Here is an 18,068-nt window from a genome sequence, read left to right as displayed (position 1 = left end):
CCAATGATGCTGGTTCATAACCATTTTCTTTAATGTCCATGTGAAACATACTATAGTTTTTCCTTTCTTTTTGTGAAAGGAAACACTGGATAGTGTTCTTTTGTTGGAACAACACTGAAAGGAAACATATCCCTCTGAATACTTTTGTTGATGGGCAACATTCAGCAAATTTTTTTTTGAGAGATCAACGCGGGGGGGGGGGGGGGGGGGGGATCCACACCTGAATATATTACATTCAGCAATTAGATACCCTTCGTAATGATATTTGATTTTTCTGAATCTCTGTTTTCTCAAACTGATATCTGTTCTCTTTCTCGCTACCATCTGGTGTGTGCGTGCCAAATGTCGCAACCATTCTGAGATACTGACTTGGTTTGATTCGCAATGTCTCCGAGTGCTTCACGTTGCTGCTTATTCGCGATGTGGTGCTTTGTTATTTTCTTTGTACAGATTGGAATGCAAGCGAACAAGACCGTATTTGTTTACCTGCCTCGCCTGGAACGGACGGCGACTTGGAAATTTTCCTCTCCCAGCAGCTGGCAACCGCCAGCGATAGTGCCGCCAGCTTAATAAATAAATAAAAATCTTCATGAAAATCTGCGGGTCCGAACTGAGCATCTACATGTACGTGAAAAAAAAAATCTGAAGCTCCAAAATGTGTTTTTTCCCAAATGCTATTTGATGGGTGTTTTTTGGTTTGTCGTCCGTCAAATCTATTGTGGCGATGGTCACTAGTGTGTACTTTCATAATTCTTGTCTCAAATTTGCCTAAAAATGAATATATCTATGTATTTCGACAAAAATTATGGAACCGATTGAGTATTTTTCGAGTTTCCAGTCAGCCAGTCGATGCAATCCACTCCAAAATGTGAGAAGGCTCCGCTAGTTGGTTTTCTTGTTGGGCCGGGTAGTGTTTTTGACGGAACCTTTTTCCAAAAAATAAATGTTTGAATAAACTTCTTTCTAAAAAGAATTGCCTTTTGTTTTTTTGAGCGGGCTCTAAAAAGAACTGCTGAGAGAGAGCCATTTTGTTGGCTTGACTTTTTTTTTTTGAGAGAGCCCTTTTGTTGGATCTAAGGCCGGAGCTGGGCTGAAAGAGGAGACTTCGGCACAGCAGCCTTGCTCCTGGGCCGCTGGCAACTTAATACTTTTTCGTGATGCTCGCCGGACCGGGCCTGGGCTAGCTACTCGCCATGTCCATTGCGCCCCTCTAATTCCGGGCACACAAAAGGCGGCAACACCAAACCCACCGGCCACCACAGCCCCAAACCCCGCCGGTTCCCCCCTCCTCCTCCGCCCGCTCACCGGACCTCGCCGCGAGCGCCTCGGCCGCTCGCTTCCTCCTCCTGCGACCACCTCTCCCTCGCCGTCTCCCGGTAAGTCCCGCCTCATCCCCCACCCTGAATCGCGCTCCGCCGCGCGCTTGATTGCCTGGCGGCGGCGAGTTCCTTGCTGCTCGGTCCCCCGAATCGAACCCAACTAACCCTCGACGCCGCCCTCCTGCGTGCGTCCCCGTCGGAAATGTCGGATTCATTTAGTTGGTGGAGTTTTCCCCTGGTTCTCCGCTCTTTCGCGTTCTCGGGGTAGCTTTTCCGCCCTTGCTAAGCTAGGCGGTGCGCGAGGTTTTTTTTTCTTTCTTTTTCTCTCGATGCTCACCACCGAAATGTTCGGGGTCTTACTGTTTTGTTCATCGATGGGGGTTCGTGTTGTTCTCCCGATTCCTTGGCTGTCTTTCCTGGTTCGTGCCTTGCCCGGGGATTTCTATGGCGCGGCTGAAGTTCGTGATGCTCGCCGGAACGTTCGGTTTTGCTTCAGGCTTTTTTTATGGCGTTTTTTTCTTTCATGGTTGGTTCGTTCCTATTTCCCTAGTCAGTGGAGTTCTTTCTCTTTCTTGGCTTTGCTTCGAGTTTTGAATTGTTTAAGGATTCAGGTGACTCATTCTTATTTTATTTTTTTGGGTTTCCAGGCGACAGGCGTGATGGGAGAAAAGAGGAAGATTACATCGGGGGAGGAGGCGCCAGAGAGACCGCAGAAAGCCCCTCGCCTGGACGTGCTGGCTGAGGCTGGTACTGAAAGCAGCGCAGCAGCGGCGCTGCTGGAGTTGAGCGAATCACCATCGGCAGGGAAAGTGGAGGTGGCAATGAGCCACAGTACTTCTGAGATAGAGCGGTGCGAGCACTTATTGTTGGACAGCGAGGATCTGGACATGCTTGTGTTTGATATCAAGGCGGGCGAGATGCTCTGGACGTGCCAGAGTTATGTGTGCAGTCACAGAGGATCCTCTGTTGGCGGCAAGGCTATGAGGATGGTGTGCCTGGATTGTCATTCTACTTTCTGCACTGAACATGCCCAGCTTCATGCCAAGCTCACCCACCATTGGGTTGCTCTGGTGTATGATAACCCCTATGTTGGGTACTGCTACCTGTGTGAATGTGTTCTGAAGCTTGGTGAGGACAAATGGAAGGAAGATGACTGGGAAATGGCGACCAGCAAGGGTACGGACGAGCAGGGAATGGTGGCCAGTAATACAAAGGATGAGCAGAGAATAGTGGCCGGTGATGATGTATGTGGCTATATTATCAGAGGGATGCCGAATCTTGGATCCACGTGCTACATGAATGCAGTGCTGCAGTGTCTCCTTGCGCTTGGTAAGCTGAGGACAATGATTTTACGACCGGATGCTCGGTTGGGGACCATTGGTCAGTACCTGCAGCAGTTGTTTGTAGAGACAAGCAGTGGAAATGATGCCACATGTTTGTTGAACCCACGTATGCTATTGCATTGCATGAGGATGTATAATCAAGAGTTCTGGGGCAACCGTATGCAAGACAGCCACGATTTTCTTACATCTTTGCGCGATGCTTTGGATGAGGAGGTGAAGGAGCTAAACAGGTTGCATTGCATGCAAGGGGGTGCAGTTTTTCCTACAATCGGTCAACTCATTTTCAAGGTCCAGATGTGTCAGACCGTATCCTGCAAAAGTTGTTTGAATAGTGCAGTTCAGCATGTTGAATTTGATGATCTCCAGGCAGCTGTGGCACAGCCATCAAAGGGTCCTCCAGCCAGAAGTGTTGCGCCAGCACCAAGGATCACAAGCCCCAGATCTCCAAGGAAGCATCGTAAGAAACTATTTCAACAAAGTGACAAGAATGATGGAGAAAAGATTCAAACAATTCCTGGAAGCGGCGATTCTCAGATTCCTGGTTCAGAATTGGGAGATGTGACCATGGAGAAAAATCCCAAGCCTTTGCAAGTTGGTAAGTCTATGTGCTCCTTTCTCCACTTCAAAAAAAATGGTGAACAAGGCTGCAGATATGCGGGGAGTGTCAAGATCATAAACTTTTGAGGCTAGAATGCAAGAAAGTGTGGAATATCGTGATTTACTTCTATTGTTTGCTATTTTTCTGAACACTTGACACTTTAAGCAGAGAATTTTTTTATGGACATTTTAACGTGGATCAGAGAAATAGCTGGAAGACCTTCGTGATGAATACATAAAATCAGACAGGATGTTTCAGCAGTCTTATCATGGCAAAGGGGTTTCTATTGTGTAGTTTGAACTGTTAAGTGCCTTTGGTTGTTGTCTTCATAGTTCATACAAGAAGTGTTACTTTAAATGGCTGGTTAACTTATTTCTGTACGACATTGTCGAGAAAAAACAGCTTTAGAATGTGGAGGATAAACATTCTAAAATATGCAAAGGATGAGGGTTTCTGGTTTCATGATCTTGCTCATGAAGATAATGCTAAAGCCATGTATGCTTGAATCTGCAGATTCTAATGAAGCGAAGGATGTTGTACATGATCATTTTAAGACTCAGAAGAATGATGTTCCAGAAGAGGTCATTGGGGTGCCAATAAAAGTTCTTGATTTCATTCCTAAATTGTTTGATGACAGTGACTCTGAGGAGATGGGTGCGCTAACAATAGGTTTGCGCAATCCAAAAGATATAGGTCCACCTCCACTTGGTAATATGGAAGCCAAGGAGTATGCTTTCTCAGTAGAAGTTTGTGAACAAGACAAGGGGAAGCCTTGTAAGAAACTATTTCAACAAAGTGACAAGAATGATGGAGAAAAGATTCAAACAATTCCTGAAAGCGGTGATTCTCAGGTTCCTGGTTCAGAATTGGGAGATTTGGCCATGGAGAAAAATCCCAAGCCTTTGCAAGTTGGTAAGTCTATGTGCTCCTCTCTCTAACTTCAAAAAAAAATGGTGAACAAGGCTGCAGATATGTGGGGTGTGTCGAAATCATGAAATTTTTGAGGATAGAGTGCAAGAAAGTGTGGAATAGCGTGATGTACTTCTACTGTTTGCTATTTTTCTGAACATATGACACTTTAAAGAATGGAGCTCCGGTACTAAGTAAGCAGAAAAAATTGTAGGACAATTTACACATGGATCATAGAAATAGTAGGAAGACCTTTGTGATGGATACATAAAATCAGGCAGGATGTTTCAACAGTCTTATCATGGCAAAGGGGTCTCTATCGTGTAGTTCGAATTGCTGAGTGTCTTTGGTTGTTGTCTTCATACAATAGGTGTCAGTCTAAATGGTTGGTTAACTTATGTCTGTATGAAAATTGGCGAAGAAAAAACTGCTTAAGAATGTGGAGGATGAAGATTCTAATATATGCAAAGGATGAGGGTTTCTGGTTGCATGATCTTGCTAATGCAGATAATGGTAAAGTCATTTATGCTTGAATCTGCAGATTGTACTGAACTGAAGGATGTTGTACATGATCAATTTAAGACTCAGAAGAATGATGTTCCAGGAGAGGTCATTGGGGTGACTATAAAAGTTCTTGATTTCATTCCTAAATTGTTTGATGACAGTGACTCTGAGGAAATGGGTGCGTCAACAATAGGTTTTCGCAATCCAAAAGATATAGGTCAACCTTCACTTCGTAATATAGAAGCCAAGGAGTATGCTTTCTCAGCAGAAGTTACTAAAGAAGACAAGGGAAAAGCTCAGAGTAGTGATATTATTCATGATGTCGCAGAACATATAAACTCTCTTTCGTCGATTGAGGACTGCCTGGCACTGCTTTTGATTGACCAACCGTTAGAATGGACCTGCGGGAACTGTTCCAAAGTCAATAGAACTAACAATGGTGAACAGATGATGGCAAATACCAATGTGAATACAGCTGTTGGGGGAGACCAGACGGAACAGTCAGACAGGAAAACATGCCCAAGTGAGCAATCTAGTGAATTGAACAGCTTGTCAGTAGGATATTCTTCTCCAAGCAGGCAACCACATGGTGGTTGTGATGCACAGGGTCAACTTATACTCTCTGGGGACAGCACTACTGAAGATACTTCAGGGACGAGCTGTGGTGAAAAGGACTCAGCCAGTAAAAAACCTGAAAGTCCTGAAGGTGTTCAAGAAGCTGTTCCTAAATGCCTTCCAACTGAGAAACAGACTAACCAGTTGAGCGCCCAGGATAGTCAAGATACCAGCACACAAAATCAGGGCTGTGGGACGCAGGTAAAGCTGGAGGAAGACCAAACTGAGCAGAAAGATGGGAATTGTGGTGCAACTCAAACAATTTTGCTTACCAACCTGCCACCTGTATTAACCATTCAGCTGAAGAGATTCGTAGGTGATATTTCTAAATTGAGAGGACATGTGAGCTTTAAGGAGATTCTTAATGTAGGACCATTCGTGCACCCAAGGTACCAACTTTTTACAGTTCGCGTCGAGAATATCTTGTTTCTATCTAGCAGACTATTTTTTTTTAAGTGAATAAATCAAACTGATCTTAGTCAGGAAACATTTCTTTACTCTTACAAAATATCTAAGGTTGTGGTGGTCTGTTCACCCTCATGGAGACTATCTCTTACGTTGCTAGAAAATTACCACAATTGTCATCCATCCTATGTAGTATGCATATGCATCATAATCTTCGGTTTGGTGATTTGAGTATTTGATTGATGTATATTTTGCACAAAGTTAGTAAATATGATGGCAGTTACGTTTAACCTTGTTTAGAGAAAAGGAGCAGTAACATTTAACCTTCTGCAATAAAAAGATTCCATAGCAAGAAATGCTTATTTATCTAATGCTATTTAAAATCTCAGTTAGTAGCAATGCTAGAATTGGGCATAACAGGAATATGTTGCATTCACTTAACGACTGCAGCAGCCGTAAACTGAATGGACATTCTTAATCTGCAGCAGGCTATTACGTTCCCTCCAACGCATGGGTAATGTAGATCATGCATACATATTAATTTGCGCCTTTGAACATGACTTCCCCATTTCGCCCTACAGTCTTGCACTTCATCTTTGACTATACTTTAACAGCTCCAATGGTTCAAAGCTTTGTACTCCCTCCGTCCCATATTAAGTGACTCAAATTTGCCCAAATATGGATGTATCTATTCCCAAAATGCGTCTAGATACATGTAATATTTCGTCACTTAATATGGGACGGAGGGAGTATAAGTTTTCTGTCTAAATTTTGTTGTTTCTGCTGGGATCTGGTCACCCCTGGTGACTCCTAGTGTGATGCCAGGTGGACCTGCAGGACGATTGTGGTCCAAGTCGAAAGGTTTTAATTTATTTTATTTTTGCGAGAGATCATAAATTTATGTAAAAATTTGTAGACTATCTTTTAGGTTAAAACTCCATTTCTTTCCCCTAGGTTCAGACTAGTATTTCGTACTTCTCACGTCACACCATGATTGTAGGAACCGTAATTGAATCGTGTGTGGGTATCACCCAGATGCCATCGGTGCATATAAGAAAAGTTGTATTTGTCAGTGCACGTGTGGCTCCACTTGTAAATGCGAACAGTTTTACTGTGGATTTAATTGCGATTTGAATATCAACTGAATGTGAGTTTTTATTGACAGCCTGATTTTCAACAGAACCCTGTGCCTTTGATTGAATAATTAGTGTTTACACCATATCATTGTATTTGAATGTGTATCAGCTGTACATGCCATCTGCCACAAACACTAATCCCTGCAGCGATGTATCACTGCCTAAGTTATGGTTATGATTTAAAATTATCATCTCTGTCTGTAGTTGGTTAGGTGCCTTGAAATGCCTTGCCTGGCAACCTTTTTTAAAAAAGTTTGGATTGTTAAGTACTCCCTCCGTTCCATAATTCTTGTCTCAAATTTGTCTAAAAATGGCTGTATTTATTCCTAAAAAGTGTCTAGATACATGTAAGATTTCGACAAGAATTATGGAACGGAGGGAGTATATTTCTGAGTTCAGTATTTCATTGTTAGAAGGATACAAGTAAACCTAACATCTTTCAGTGGCCTGTTGAAATTATTATGAGCCTTTACTTCTTGGAAATTTTATTAATATCCGTCCCTTGATATGCATCATATTGTTTTTCTTTAACCTGATGTGGATTTCTTGTTAACAAATAGCTTGTTTATTGCTTTCAAGAATGACCTGCCATTGCTGGTACTCCAGCAAATCTCTAGTTTCTTGTTAACTTAAATCCTTATCTGGTTTTGGCCTTTTCAATTTTCTCCGGTCTTCAGTTGTGTGGACAAAGATAACGCCAGCTATCGTCTAGTTGGTGTCGTTGAGCACCTTGGTCCCCTCTTGAATGGAGGGCATTACATTGCTTACGTGAGGGCAGGTTGCAATCAGCAGAGCAGTGGCTCTTCCTCCTGGGTTTGTGCAAACGATCACACCATCACAGAAGTCTCTCTACAAGAAGTTCTCAGGTGCGAGGCGTACATACTTTTCTATGAGAGGATGGATGGCTGAAACACGTCTGGCAATTCTACCCAACAAGTAACCAGCAGTGCAATGACAAAGGAAGCAGAAGAGTGAGATTAGCAAGTATGGCCAACTAACATAGAGTCTGTCATGAAGCCCAATTTTGTTGCTTTGGCCGAGTCATCGCAGGATTTTGCATCGGTTGTAGCATGTGGATTAGTCTGCTGCAGTGATTTCGGCCAGTATTGTTGTTTGTCAGATGATCTGGTCACATTCATTCATAACTATTTTTTCTGTCGATGAGAAGCATACTGTATAGTTCTTCTTTTCTTTTTGTGAAAAGGAAACCCTGAATAGAGTTCTTTTTGTTAGAAAAACACTGAATAGGTGGGACACTGGAAAACATGAAAGGCTGGCAACATATCCCTTTGGCTATAATTTTTGTGATGGGCGGGCAGCATTCTCCAATTAGATACACCTTGAAATATCAAATTGATTATTCTAAATCTCTGTTTCCTGGGTAGACAGACAGTCTGCAGCATGTTCCTTTTTCCCTTGTGTTATTTCTCCTGGAACTGACAGCTGGTGTCTGAGATGTTGTCTGAGTGCTTTATGTTGCTGTTTATGTGTTGAATCGCTATCCTGAAGTTTCGTTTGTTGACATGCTATTCCTGAGCAACTGGAGCAGATCATGAGTACCAATGCAGCATCAGTCTATCTGGGCAAGGCAAAACTTGGCTCCGACGACGACAATTGCCCTTATCTTTTCTGTTTCTGATCGGTCGTCGTGGCCACTTGCCCGACGTTACTATCCTTGTTGGATCAAAAGGCAGTACACTTCCATTTTAGAAAATTGCTCATTTTCTGCGCTCGTATTCGATCTAAGGCCAGAACTGGGAGTAGTAGAAATAATAACAGGCCTGGGCCGCTGGCATCTTACCAGGCCGGGCCTGTATCCACCGACGAGGCTCTTGGTAGATTAACGCAATCTTACCCAATGCTTAGCGCTATCCAGCGGCGGCTCGCCCAAACCAAATCCCAACGTAAAGTTACCGATATTTGGGGCGAGGCGGCAACACTTGCAGGCCAAACCCGCCGGACTCCACCACCCCCTCCTCCGCCCCTTTCGGCTTCGCCGCGGACGCCGCGGCCGCTCGGTAAGTTCCGCTACATCCCCTTCCTACTCCCGCTCCGCCGCGCGCGCATGCAGCAGTGCCGCTCGCTTGCTTGATCGCCTGGTGGTGGAGGGTTCCTTTGCTGCTCGGCCCCCGAATCGAATCGAGTCCGCGCGCGGGCGGCGCTGTTTTGCCTGCGGCGTGTCCCCGCCGGGAATGTCGGCTTTCCTCTGGTCTTACCGTTGGAGATCCTACTCCTCCACCCCGTTCTCCGCTTGTTTCGCGTTTTTGGGTTGCGTTTCCGCCCCTAGGTAGCTAGGCCGCGAGAGGTTTTTTCTCGATGCTCGCTCGCTCGCTCGTCACCGGGATGTTCGCAAAATCTCCATTCCTCGGCTTCGCTTGGTTGGTGCCTACCCGCGGGGACTTGTTGGCGTGGCTGGTTTCGTGATGCTCGCCGGGGTGTTCGATTTTCTCTTCCCGTCGTTATTGGTTGGGGTTTGCTGGGGGTTTCTCTTGTAAAGTAAAATCGCTGTTCCTCGGCTGTCTTGCTTGGTTCGTTCCTTGCCCGGGAAGCTATTGGCGCGGCTGATTCGTGATGCTCGCCGGGATGTTTGGTTTTGTTGCAGGCTTTTTGATGGAGTGCGTTTCTCTTGGTTGGTTCGTTCCTGGCCCGCGGAGTTGAGTTCTTTCTCGTTCGTCCCTCAACTTCTAATTTGTTTGGTTTGCTTGTGTTTTTTCTTTTCTTTTGTGGGGTTTAAGGATTATTCACGTGAATCATCCTTGCAGTTTCATGGTTTTCAGGCGACAGGCGTGATGGGAGAGGACAAAAGGAAGATTATGACGGTGCAGGGCGCGGCCATGCAGTCTCTGGTTGCGGCTGGTCCTAGATGCAGTGCCACGGCGGTGTCACAGTTGGGCAAAATGCCATCAACAGGGGAAGCGGAGGCGACAACCAACGACAGTACCGACGACATGGGGCCGTGCGAGCACTTTTTCATGGACGGTGATGAGCTGGTGTATGACACCAAGACTGCCAAGAAGCCCCCAAAGTGCGTACATTACCCGTGCACAACCACCGGGAGGGAAGCCACTGGTGGCGGCGAGGAAAATGCCAGGATGATGGTCTGCGCCGTGTGCAAATCTACCTTCTGCTCTGGGGTGGTGGACAGGAAATATCCGCAGGGACACGCCCACTGGCACGCCAACCTCTACCACCATTGGGCTGCTCTGTGGTACGATGAACCCTGTACTGGTTACTGCTTCCAGTGTCGACGCGTTGTCAGGTTCGGTGCGAACAACTGGAACAAAAATGAGTGGGCAATGGTGCCCAGAAAGAGGGATGAGTGGGGAATGGTGGTACAGGACAAGACGGAGATTGTGACCGTGGAGGAGGTACCAAACAATGCAAAGGATGAGTGTGGAATGGTGGTAGAGCACAAGACGAAGATTCTGACCGTGGAGGAGGTGACCAAGAACCCACAAAAATCTCAGCACCTGGACTTACTGGCTCTGGATGGGGCTGCTCCTCGATGCAGCGCTGAGACACTGCTGGAGTTGAGCAAATCACCATCAACAGGGGAAGAGGAGGTGTCAAGCAGTTACAGTCCCGTTGACGACGGGCGGTGTGAGCACATATTCATGACCGACGAGGATCTGTATGTGATTGCGAATGACTTCAAGACTGCCAAGAAGCACCCGAAGTGCCAGCATAACTTGTGCAGGGTCACTTGGAAGAGAATCTCTGGTGGTAGTGAGGAGAATGCTGGGATGATGCTGTGCACGGAGTGCAGCTCTTATTTCTGCACTGGGCCAGAGGGGGACAGGGAAAATCCGCAGGGACATGCCAGCTGGCACGCCAAACAGTTCCAGCATTGGGTTCTTCTGTGGTACGATGAACCATATAAGGGGTATTGCTTCGAATGTAGACAAGTTCTGAGGCTCAGCGTGGACGAAAATGCATGTGCAATGGTGGCCGGAAATGGAAAGGATGAGTGGGGAATGGTGGCCGGAAATGGAAACGGTGTGTCGGGAATGGTGGCCGGAAATGGAAACGGTGCGTGGGGAACAGTGGCAAGCAACAGAAACAGCGTGTGGGGAATGGTGACCGGAAATGGAAACGGTGTGTTGGGAATGTTGACCGGAAATGGAAACGGTGTGTTGGGAATGTTGACCGGAAATGGAAACGGTGTGTTGGGAATGTTGACCGGAAATGGAAACGGTGTGTTGGGAATGTTGACCGGAAATGGAAACAGTGTGTGGGGAACGGTGGCAAGCAATGGAAACGGTGTGTGGGGAACGGTGGCAAAGTATGAGCAGGGAATGGTGTTCAGTGATGCTGCAGGTAGCCATGTGTCTCAGATCGCTAATGGGAACGGCTATGTTATCAAAGGGATACCAAATCTTGGAAGCACATGCTACATGAATGCATCGCTGCAATGCCTCCTTGCACTTGGTAAGCTGAGAACAATGATTTTAAGACCGGATGCTCGGTTGGGGATCATTGGTCTGCACTTGAAGCAGTTGTTTGATGCGGGTACGAATGATTCCAGACGAATGCTTGACCCACGAAAGCTATTGGATGCTATGAAGAGCTCCTCTGATATGCAGTTCATGGGCATGGGCATGCAAGACAGCCACGACTTCCTTACATATTTGCTAAGTGCTTTGGATAAGGAGGTGCACAAGCAAAATGAGGTTTATTCCAGGCGAGGGTTTACAGAGTTTCCTAAATTTGGGGATTCCATTTTCAAGGGTCAGCAGTGTCAGACCTTATCCTGCAAAAGTTGTCCGAATAAGTCAGTTAGCCATGGCAAATTCCATGATCTCCAGCCAGCTGTGGCACTGCCATCAAAGGACCCTCCTGCAAGAAGTGTTACGTCATCACTAAGGAGCGAAAACGGCAGATCTCCAAAGAAGCCTCATGAGAAACTATTTCAACAAATTGACAAGGGTGATGAAGAAAAGATTCAAAGAATTGCTGGAGGCGGTGATTCTCAGAATCCTTGTTCAGAATTGGCAGATGGGGCCATGGAGAAGAAACCCAAGCCTTTGCAAGTTGGTAAGTCTCTGTGCTTCTTTATGTTACTTCAAAAAACAATGGTGAACAAGCCTGCAGATATGTGGGGGTGTCTGGGGTCATAAAACTTTTGAGGAAATAATGCAGGCAAGTGTGGAATAGCGTGATCTACTACTATTGTTTGCCATGTTTGTTGAATACAAGAACAAACTTTCCGGAATGGAACTCTGGTGCTGGCTAAGCAGTGAAAATTGTTGAGCACATTTTGTACATGGATCAAAGAACTAGCAGGCAGACCTTCAGGATGGCTACATAAAATCGGGTTGGATGTTTCAGCAGTCTGAACATGGCAATTGTGTTTACTATATTGTAGTAGTTCGAATTTCTCTGGATGTTTTGAGTCCTTGCCTTCATAAGATAAAAGTGTTGCACTAAATGGTTGGTTAACAACTTAAGCATGTATAGTTATCGTATAAAAATCAGCTTAGAATGGATAAAGATTATAAAATATGCAAGGATGAAGGTTTCTGGTTGCACGATCTTGCTAATGCAGATACTAAAGATGTGTATGCTTGAATCCTGCAGATTCTACTGAAGTGAAGGATGTTGTAAACGGTCATTTGAAGACTCGGAAGAATGATGTCCCAGGAAAGATCATTGAGGTGCAAATAAAAGCTCTTGATTTCATTCCTAACTTGTTTGATGACAGTGACACAGAGGAAATGGGCGAGATAAAAGTAGATTTTCACAATCCAGAAGATATAGGTCCACCTCCACTTGTTAATATACAAGCCAAGGAGAACACTTGCTCAGTAGAAGTTACTAAAGAAGACAAGGGGAAAGCTCAGAGCAGGAGTGATATTATATATGATGTGGCAGAACATATGAACTCTCTTTCGTCGATTGAGGACTGCCTGGCACTGCTTTTGCTTGAACGACCACTAGATTGGACTTGTGATGACTGTTCAAATGTTGCTAAGCTGCCGAGGACCAATATAAGTAGTATAAATGGTGAGCAGGTGAAGCTTGATTATCAGCGTGCAAAACGAGTGCATGAAAATCTAAATGAGCAGAAAGATGGGAATGGTGGTGCAACTCAAACAATTTTACTTACCAAGTTGCCACCTGTACTAACCATTCAACTGAAGAGATATAAAGATGATCTTACTAAAATGAGAGGACATGTGAGCTTTAAGGAGATTCTTGATGTAGGACCATTCATGGACCCAAGGTAACAACTTCTTTTAGTTCTGCACAGCAATATCTTGTTTCTCACGGATATGCTGACATGATTTAGTTTAGAAATATGTGAATAAACCAACCCAATTTATATTTTTCATGGAAACATTTACTGTTCAAAAGCTCAGCAGTTAGCAATGCCACGGAGCCCAAGAACATAGTGCATTCACTGACCGACTGCAACAGCATAACAATAAAGTGAATGGCCATTGTAAATTCATACCATACTAAACTGCATTCCCTCCAACACGAGGCTAGTGTAGAAGATGCGTACAGTGTTCCTCTGAACAAGACTTGCCCATGTAACTAGAGCTGCAAAAATTTTACCCTCAGGGTACCCTCTGACCCTCCTTAGTTCAACCAAATGAACTAAAATTTTAAAATAACACAACTTTTTGAAAAATTAGTTCATTTGTTTGAACTAAGGAGGGTCACAGGGTACCCTGAGGGTCAAAAATTTGCAGCTCTACATGTAACCCTGCAGTCCTGCAATCACATCTATTTCAGTAACTGTTGAACGACGATTGCTTATCCTGGAGTAATTTTTTTTCTTGGATGGTTTGTCACTTTGTCGTGTTTACACTTGAACTGCTCCAACGATTCAAAGCTTTGTATAATTATTTCTCTCTAGGTTTTGGTGTTTCTGCTGCAATCTTGCCACCCCTGTTGACTCCAGTGACATACCAAGTGGACCCATGGGAAAAATTGTCATGTTTAAAGATTTAAAATAAGAAGTATGCCAGGCAACAGAAATTTATTTGAAAGTTTGTAGACAAATCTTTTAGGTTCAGACTAGCATTTCGCACTTGTCAGGACATGGTAGTAGGAAGCTTAATTGAATTGTGTGAAGGTACCATCCAGATGCCATCTAGTGCGTGTGTGGCTCCATCTCTTGTAAATGCTATCAATTCTGCTGATTTTGTGCATAGAAAAAGGAAACAGGGTGACCAACTGACCATGTGAAATGTCCAACTGTACCGTGGATTTAACTGCAATATAGTTTCAATTGAATTTGAGTGTCTACTGACAGCCTTATTTGGACCAGAATCCTGTGCCTTTGATTGAAACTCTACTTTTTTTGTACACAATATTATCATATTTGAATATTTATTAGCTGTAGAGGCCGTCTGCCACGAACTCTATTTCCCATAACAATGTATCACTGACTAAGCTATGGTTATGTTTCCTTCGAACTACCATGTCATAAAACATAACTATGATTCCCTAAAAAACATATTGTACAATATTATACAAAACAGACCTGCTAGCCTTCTTCTGCTATTCTTTCTTTGTTTGGGTTTGCTTAGCACAATTTTTGCTTAGGTTAGTTATGTTTTGTTTTGGCCTTTGTTTGCGGTCTCTAAGTTTAGCACCTTCTCAGCATTCTTCTTCTAATATAAAATGACAACATTTTGATGTGTGGGTTCGAGAAGAAAACAAGATGCCTTGAAATGTACTGTCGAAATATAGTTTCTTTAAAGTTTGGATTGTTAAATATAGTTCTGGTTCAAGTATTTCAGTGTTAGATGGCATGAACGTAACATCTTTTAATGGTCTATTAAAATTGTTATGTGCCTTAATTTCTTAGAATTTCGGTTAGTACATGATCAGTCACTTAAGATAAACCATTTTGTGTCTTTTATCAGGTAGAGTTTCCTTGTTAACAGTATTCAGTTTCTTGTTTTAAAAAAAAGACATGCGAATGTTGGTTGTCTATATAATCTTGAGTTTCTCGTTTAACTTAAATCCTTTCGTCTGGTTTGATTACTTCAGTTTTCTCTGATTTTCAGTTGCGAGGACAAAGGTGACTCCAGGTATCGTCTAGTTGGTGTCATTGAGCACCTTGGGGCCAACTTGGGGGGAGGGCATTACATTGCTTATGTGAGGGCAGGTTGCAATGAGCAGAGCAGTGGCGCTTCCTCCTGGGTTTGTGCAAACGATCACAACATCAGTCAAGTCTCTCTACAAGAAGTTCTCAGGTGCGAGGCGTACGTCCTTTTCTATGAGAGGATGGAGGACTGAGTCATGTGTCTGATTCTACCCACCAACTCATCAGAAGTGCAATGACAAAGGAAGCAGAAGGGTGAGATTAGCAAGGATGGCTGAGTAGATGATCAAAGTCCAATTTTATTGCCTTGGATGAGTGATTGAAGGATTTTATATATATATATATATAGGTTGCAGCTTGTAGGGTAGTCAGCTGGACAGATTTCGGCCAGTGTTGATGGCCATCTTGTCATCATAATCGTTCATAACCACTGTTTCTGTACATAAGAAGCATACTATAGTTTCTTTTCTGTGGAGAGGAGAAAACTGGATAGAGTTTTTGTTTTGTTAGAACAACACTGAGTAGGTATCCCTCTGTATATTCTTGTGATGGACAGCATTCTCCAATTAGATATGCCCTGAAATAGCAGTCGTGATTGTTCTGAATCTCTGTTTTGTTGATGTGCAGTCAGTCTTTTCTGGTGTGGTGTGTGCATCCAGTTTTTTTTTTAAAATATGTTCTGTATCCATTCTAAGATGCTTGACTTAGCTGATTCGCAATGTCAGAGTGCGCATGTGGCCGTTTCGAGTGTTGAAAAATGCCAGTATCCTGCTCTGTGTTGGGAAGGTTTGTGTTGCCCTCCTGTGTGTAATCAGATCGGAGATTGGAGTTGGCTGGAACGGACAGACGGGGGCGACTCTGAAGTCTGAACCTTCGGTCTCCCCACAGCGCAAGCGACAGTGACGCTAGCGTCCAAGGGAGAAACAAAAAGTCGCTAGCGGCTTTTTGACCGGCCCGATCGATAGCTAGCTGGTGATGAAACAGACCTCTAATTACGTTGCTGTCGGACTGCGTGACCATCGCAACCCCAGCAGCGCGATTCGCTCACAAACTGGACCAGATCACACACACCATCTCAACTCCCATCCAAAATTCCCAGCAGCTGCACTCGCATTCGTATCGATCTGGTCCATCGGGTCGTGTCATCCCGGGCACGCGTGGCTTGCTCTCCGAAATATGCCTTGCCACATTCCATTTACTCGGCCAGTGCACTCATCATGGATCATGCGCCCGCTCCACACTCCTTCATTACTCCTCCCACCAACGGACACCTGCCTGCTGCTTGCTCGGTTTTACTCTATACCTTCCAAGTCCAAATTAACCCGGCCGTGGCACGCAACGCAACCCCGGCCCGGGTCTTGGTTCGTAGCGCAGCAAAAAAGGGAAAATAACCGCAAAACCCCCCGCAATTCCGCCCGGAAATCGTCAAAAATTGGATTATTAGCCGAGCCTCGGCTGCCGAGGGCCCGAGATCCGGAGCTCCGCTCCCTTGCTTCCCTTGCACTGCTGCCCCTGCCAGTGCCCGTGTCCGTTTTATTACCACCAAAGCCCCGCCTGCCGCGGCTGCTTGACCAGAACCCAGAAGCGAAGAAGAATAGCGAGCCGCTTCCTTTGCCCTTTGCCTTTGTCCTTTGTCTCTCCTCTTCCTCTGCTATCTACCCTGGCTGCTTTCCTTTCCTTGTCCCGACGCGGGGCGGCGGCCAAGGTGGTGGAGGGGGATTTGATTTGATTTGAGCCATGGAAGGGGGGAGGGTGCTGCGGCGGAGCGTCACGCTGGCGGACCAGCTGGCCCTAACGGTGGGGCCTTCGGCGGCGGCGGTGGCGGGGGGCGGCGGCGGGTCCTGCAACCTCCGCGACCTGCTCAAGCTCCGCGACGACGACGACGCTGCCCGCGCCGCCGCCGCGGCAGGGAGGCGGGCCGCGGCGGTCACGCTCGCGTCCGCCATGCAGGCCGACCGGCTCGCCTCTTCCCCCTCGCCGTCTTCGTCCGCCGCCGCCGCCGCTGCCGCCGCGAGGACGCTGCTCGACATCATCCGCGACGACCAGCTCCCGGCTCCCCCAGGCGGCGGCGCAGGTGGAGACCCCTCCGTCCGCCGCGCCGTGTCTCTGCCGGCTCCTGCCACCTCCCCGCCCGCGGCGGCGGCCGAGGTCTTGCAGCCGCCGCCGCCACTGACGCCGACGATTCCGGAGGCGCCGACGGATCGGGATCAGGAGGAGGAGGGGGAGGAGAGGGTGTCGCTGATGGCGCTGCTGGAGCAGACGGAGCGGCAGTGGAGCTCCTCAGCGCACGACGAGCCGGAGCCGGAGCCAGCGGAGGAGCCGAGCCAGCCGCCCCGGGAGGAGGACGACGACGCGGAGCCGGAGCCGGATGCGTCGGCGGCGGCGGGGCGAGGCGCGGGGTGCTGCTGCGTGTGCATGGCGCGGGCCAAGGGCGCCGCCTTCATCCCGTGCGGCCACACCTTCTGCCGCGCCTGCGCCCGCGAGCTCCTCGCCGGCCGCGGCCGCTGCCCGCTCTGCAACGCCGCCATCCTCGACGTCCTCCACATCTTCTGACCAAGCATCCAGACATAGATAGATCTCCGCCCTCTCTCTTCTTGCGAAAACTGAAAGAGGATAACATCAAAATGTCCAGGTTCAGGTTCTGCTGCTCCTAATCAGTAATCAACGATTCTGTTCCTACATTTTTGCTTGCGAGAGACCAATTCCGCTCTTACACTGCGCATTTCTGTTCTCGTCTCGATCCTCAAAACCCGAAGCAATACCTGGATCGAGAGTTCTTAGCTCCCTGCTGCTGCTGCTGCTCGTAACCAATCAACCAGTCCATCAGAGCTAAGCAAACGAAATGGTGGTTGCCGGGTCTAAGTTAAACAAGATTTTTACTCCTACGGTACTTTGCTTGGGTTTGAGTCCAGATGAATCTGAATTACTTTGCTGTCCAGCTAATCCCATGCCAAAGCACGCTCTGTTTGAAGATCTCGAGGAACCTAGATGCTCTCACCTCCGTACGGGAGTTTCGTTTATTAAAAATTACTCCTCTGGCCTCTGCTCCGCGCCACTCCACGGTCCACTCCACTGTGCTGTGCCTGTGTGTGCAGCATCAAGGGCGGCATGAGCTCGTTTAATTCCTTCCATCCGTCCATGATCCATGGAGCGCATCTCATTATTCGGATCAGATTCGCC

The 18,068-nt window shown here is 46.4% G+C and overlaps 3 protein-coding genes across 3 annotated transcripts; all 3 read left to right on the top strand.

Moving 5' to 3' along the window:
• The first annotated feature begins 1,257 nt into the window (after positions 1 to 1,257).
• LOC100832348 (ubiquitin carboxyl-terminal hydrolase 1) lies at positions 1,258 to 8,154 on the top strand. Its single transcript, XM_024460515.1, has 5 exons — positions 1,258 to 1,376; positions 1,967 to 3,257; positions 3,774 to 4,172; positions 4,711 to 5,677; positions 7,507 to 8,154. Exons 2-5 carry the CDS (start codon positions 1,979 to 1,981, stop codon positions 7,736 to 7,738), a joined length of 2,877 nt encoding a protein of 958 aa, XP_024316283.1. The 5' UTR covers positions 1,258 to 1,376; positions 1,967 to 1,978; the 3' UTR covers positions 7,739 to 8,154.
• Positions 8,155 to 8,744: 590 nt separating this feature from the next.
• On the top strand, positions 8,745 to 15,493 carry LOC100832053. Its single transcript, XM_003572380.4, has 4 exons — positions 8,745 to 8,847; positions 9,592 to 11,863; positions 12,407 to 13,052; positions 14,851 to 15,493. The coding sequence occupies exons 2-4, from the start codon at positions 9,619 to 9,621 to the stop codon at positions 15,080 to 15,082; spliced, it is 3,123 nt and encodes a 1,040-aa protein (XP_003572428.1). The 5' UTR covers positions 8,745 to 8,847; positions 9,592 to 9,618; the 3' UTR covers positions 15,083 to 15,493.
• Positions 15,494 to 16,111: 618 nt separating this feature from the next.
• LOC100839842 (LON peptidase N-terminal domain and RING finger protein 3) lies at positions 16,112 to 17,601 on the top strand. Its single transcript, XM_003574761.4, has one exon. It carries the CDS (start codon positions 16,626 to 16,628, stop codon positions 17,439 to 17,441), a length of 816 nt encoding a protein of 271 aa, XP_003574809.1. The 5' UTR covers positions 16,112 to 16,625; the 3' UTR covers positions 17,442 to 17,601.
• Positions 17,602 to 18,068: the final 467 nt, after the last annotated feature.

The sequence above is a fragment of the Brachypodium distachyon genome, chromosome 3 (assembly GCF_000005505.3).
Source record: "Brachypodium distachyon strain Bd21 chromosome 3, Brachypodium_distachyon_v3.0, whole genome shotgun sequence".
Taxonomy (NCBI): Eukaryota; Viridiplantae; Streptophyta; class Magnoliopsida; order Poales; family Poaceae; genus Brachypodium; species Brachypodium distachyon.
This window is presented reverse-complemented; position numbering and strand designations above follow the sequence as displayed.

Coding starts and splice junctions, on each gene's coding strand:
- LOC100832348 (XM_024460515.1), top strand. CDS start 1,979: ATGGGAGAAAAGAGGAAGATTACATCGGGGGAGGAGGCGCCAGAGAGA. Junction 3,258..3,773: donor TCCCAAGCCTTTGCAAGTTG/GTAAGTCTATGT, acceptor TTGAATCTGCAG/ATTCTAATGAAGCGAAGGAT. Junction 4,173..4,710: donor TCCCAAGCCTTTGCAAGTTG/GTAAGTCTATGT, acceptor TTGAATCTGCAG/ATTGTACTGAACTGAAGGAT.
- LOC100832053 (XM_003572380.4), top strand. CDS start 9,619: ATGGGAGAGGACAAAAGGAAGATTATGACGGTGCAGGGCGCGGCCATG. Junction 11,864..12,406: donor ACCCAAGCCTTTGCAAGTTG/GTAAGTCTCTGT, acceptor TGAATCCTGCAG/ATTCTACTGAAGTGAAGGAT. Junction 13,053..14,850: donor GGACCATTCATGGACCCAAG/GTAACAACTTCT, acceptor TCTGATTTTCAG/TTGCGAGGACAAAGGTGACT.
- LOC100839842 (XM_003574761.4), top strand. CDS start 16,626: ATGGAAGGGGGGAGGGTGCTGCGGCGGAGCGTCACGCTGGCGGACCAG.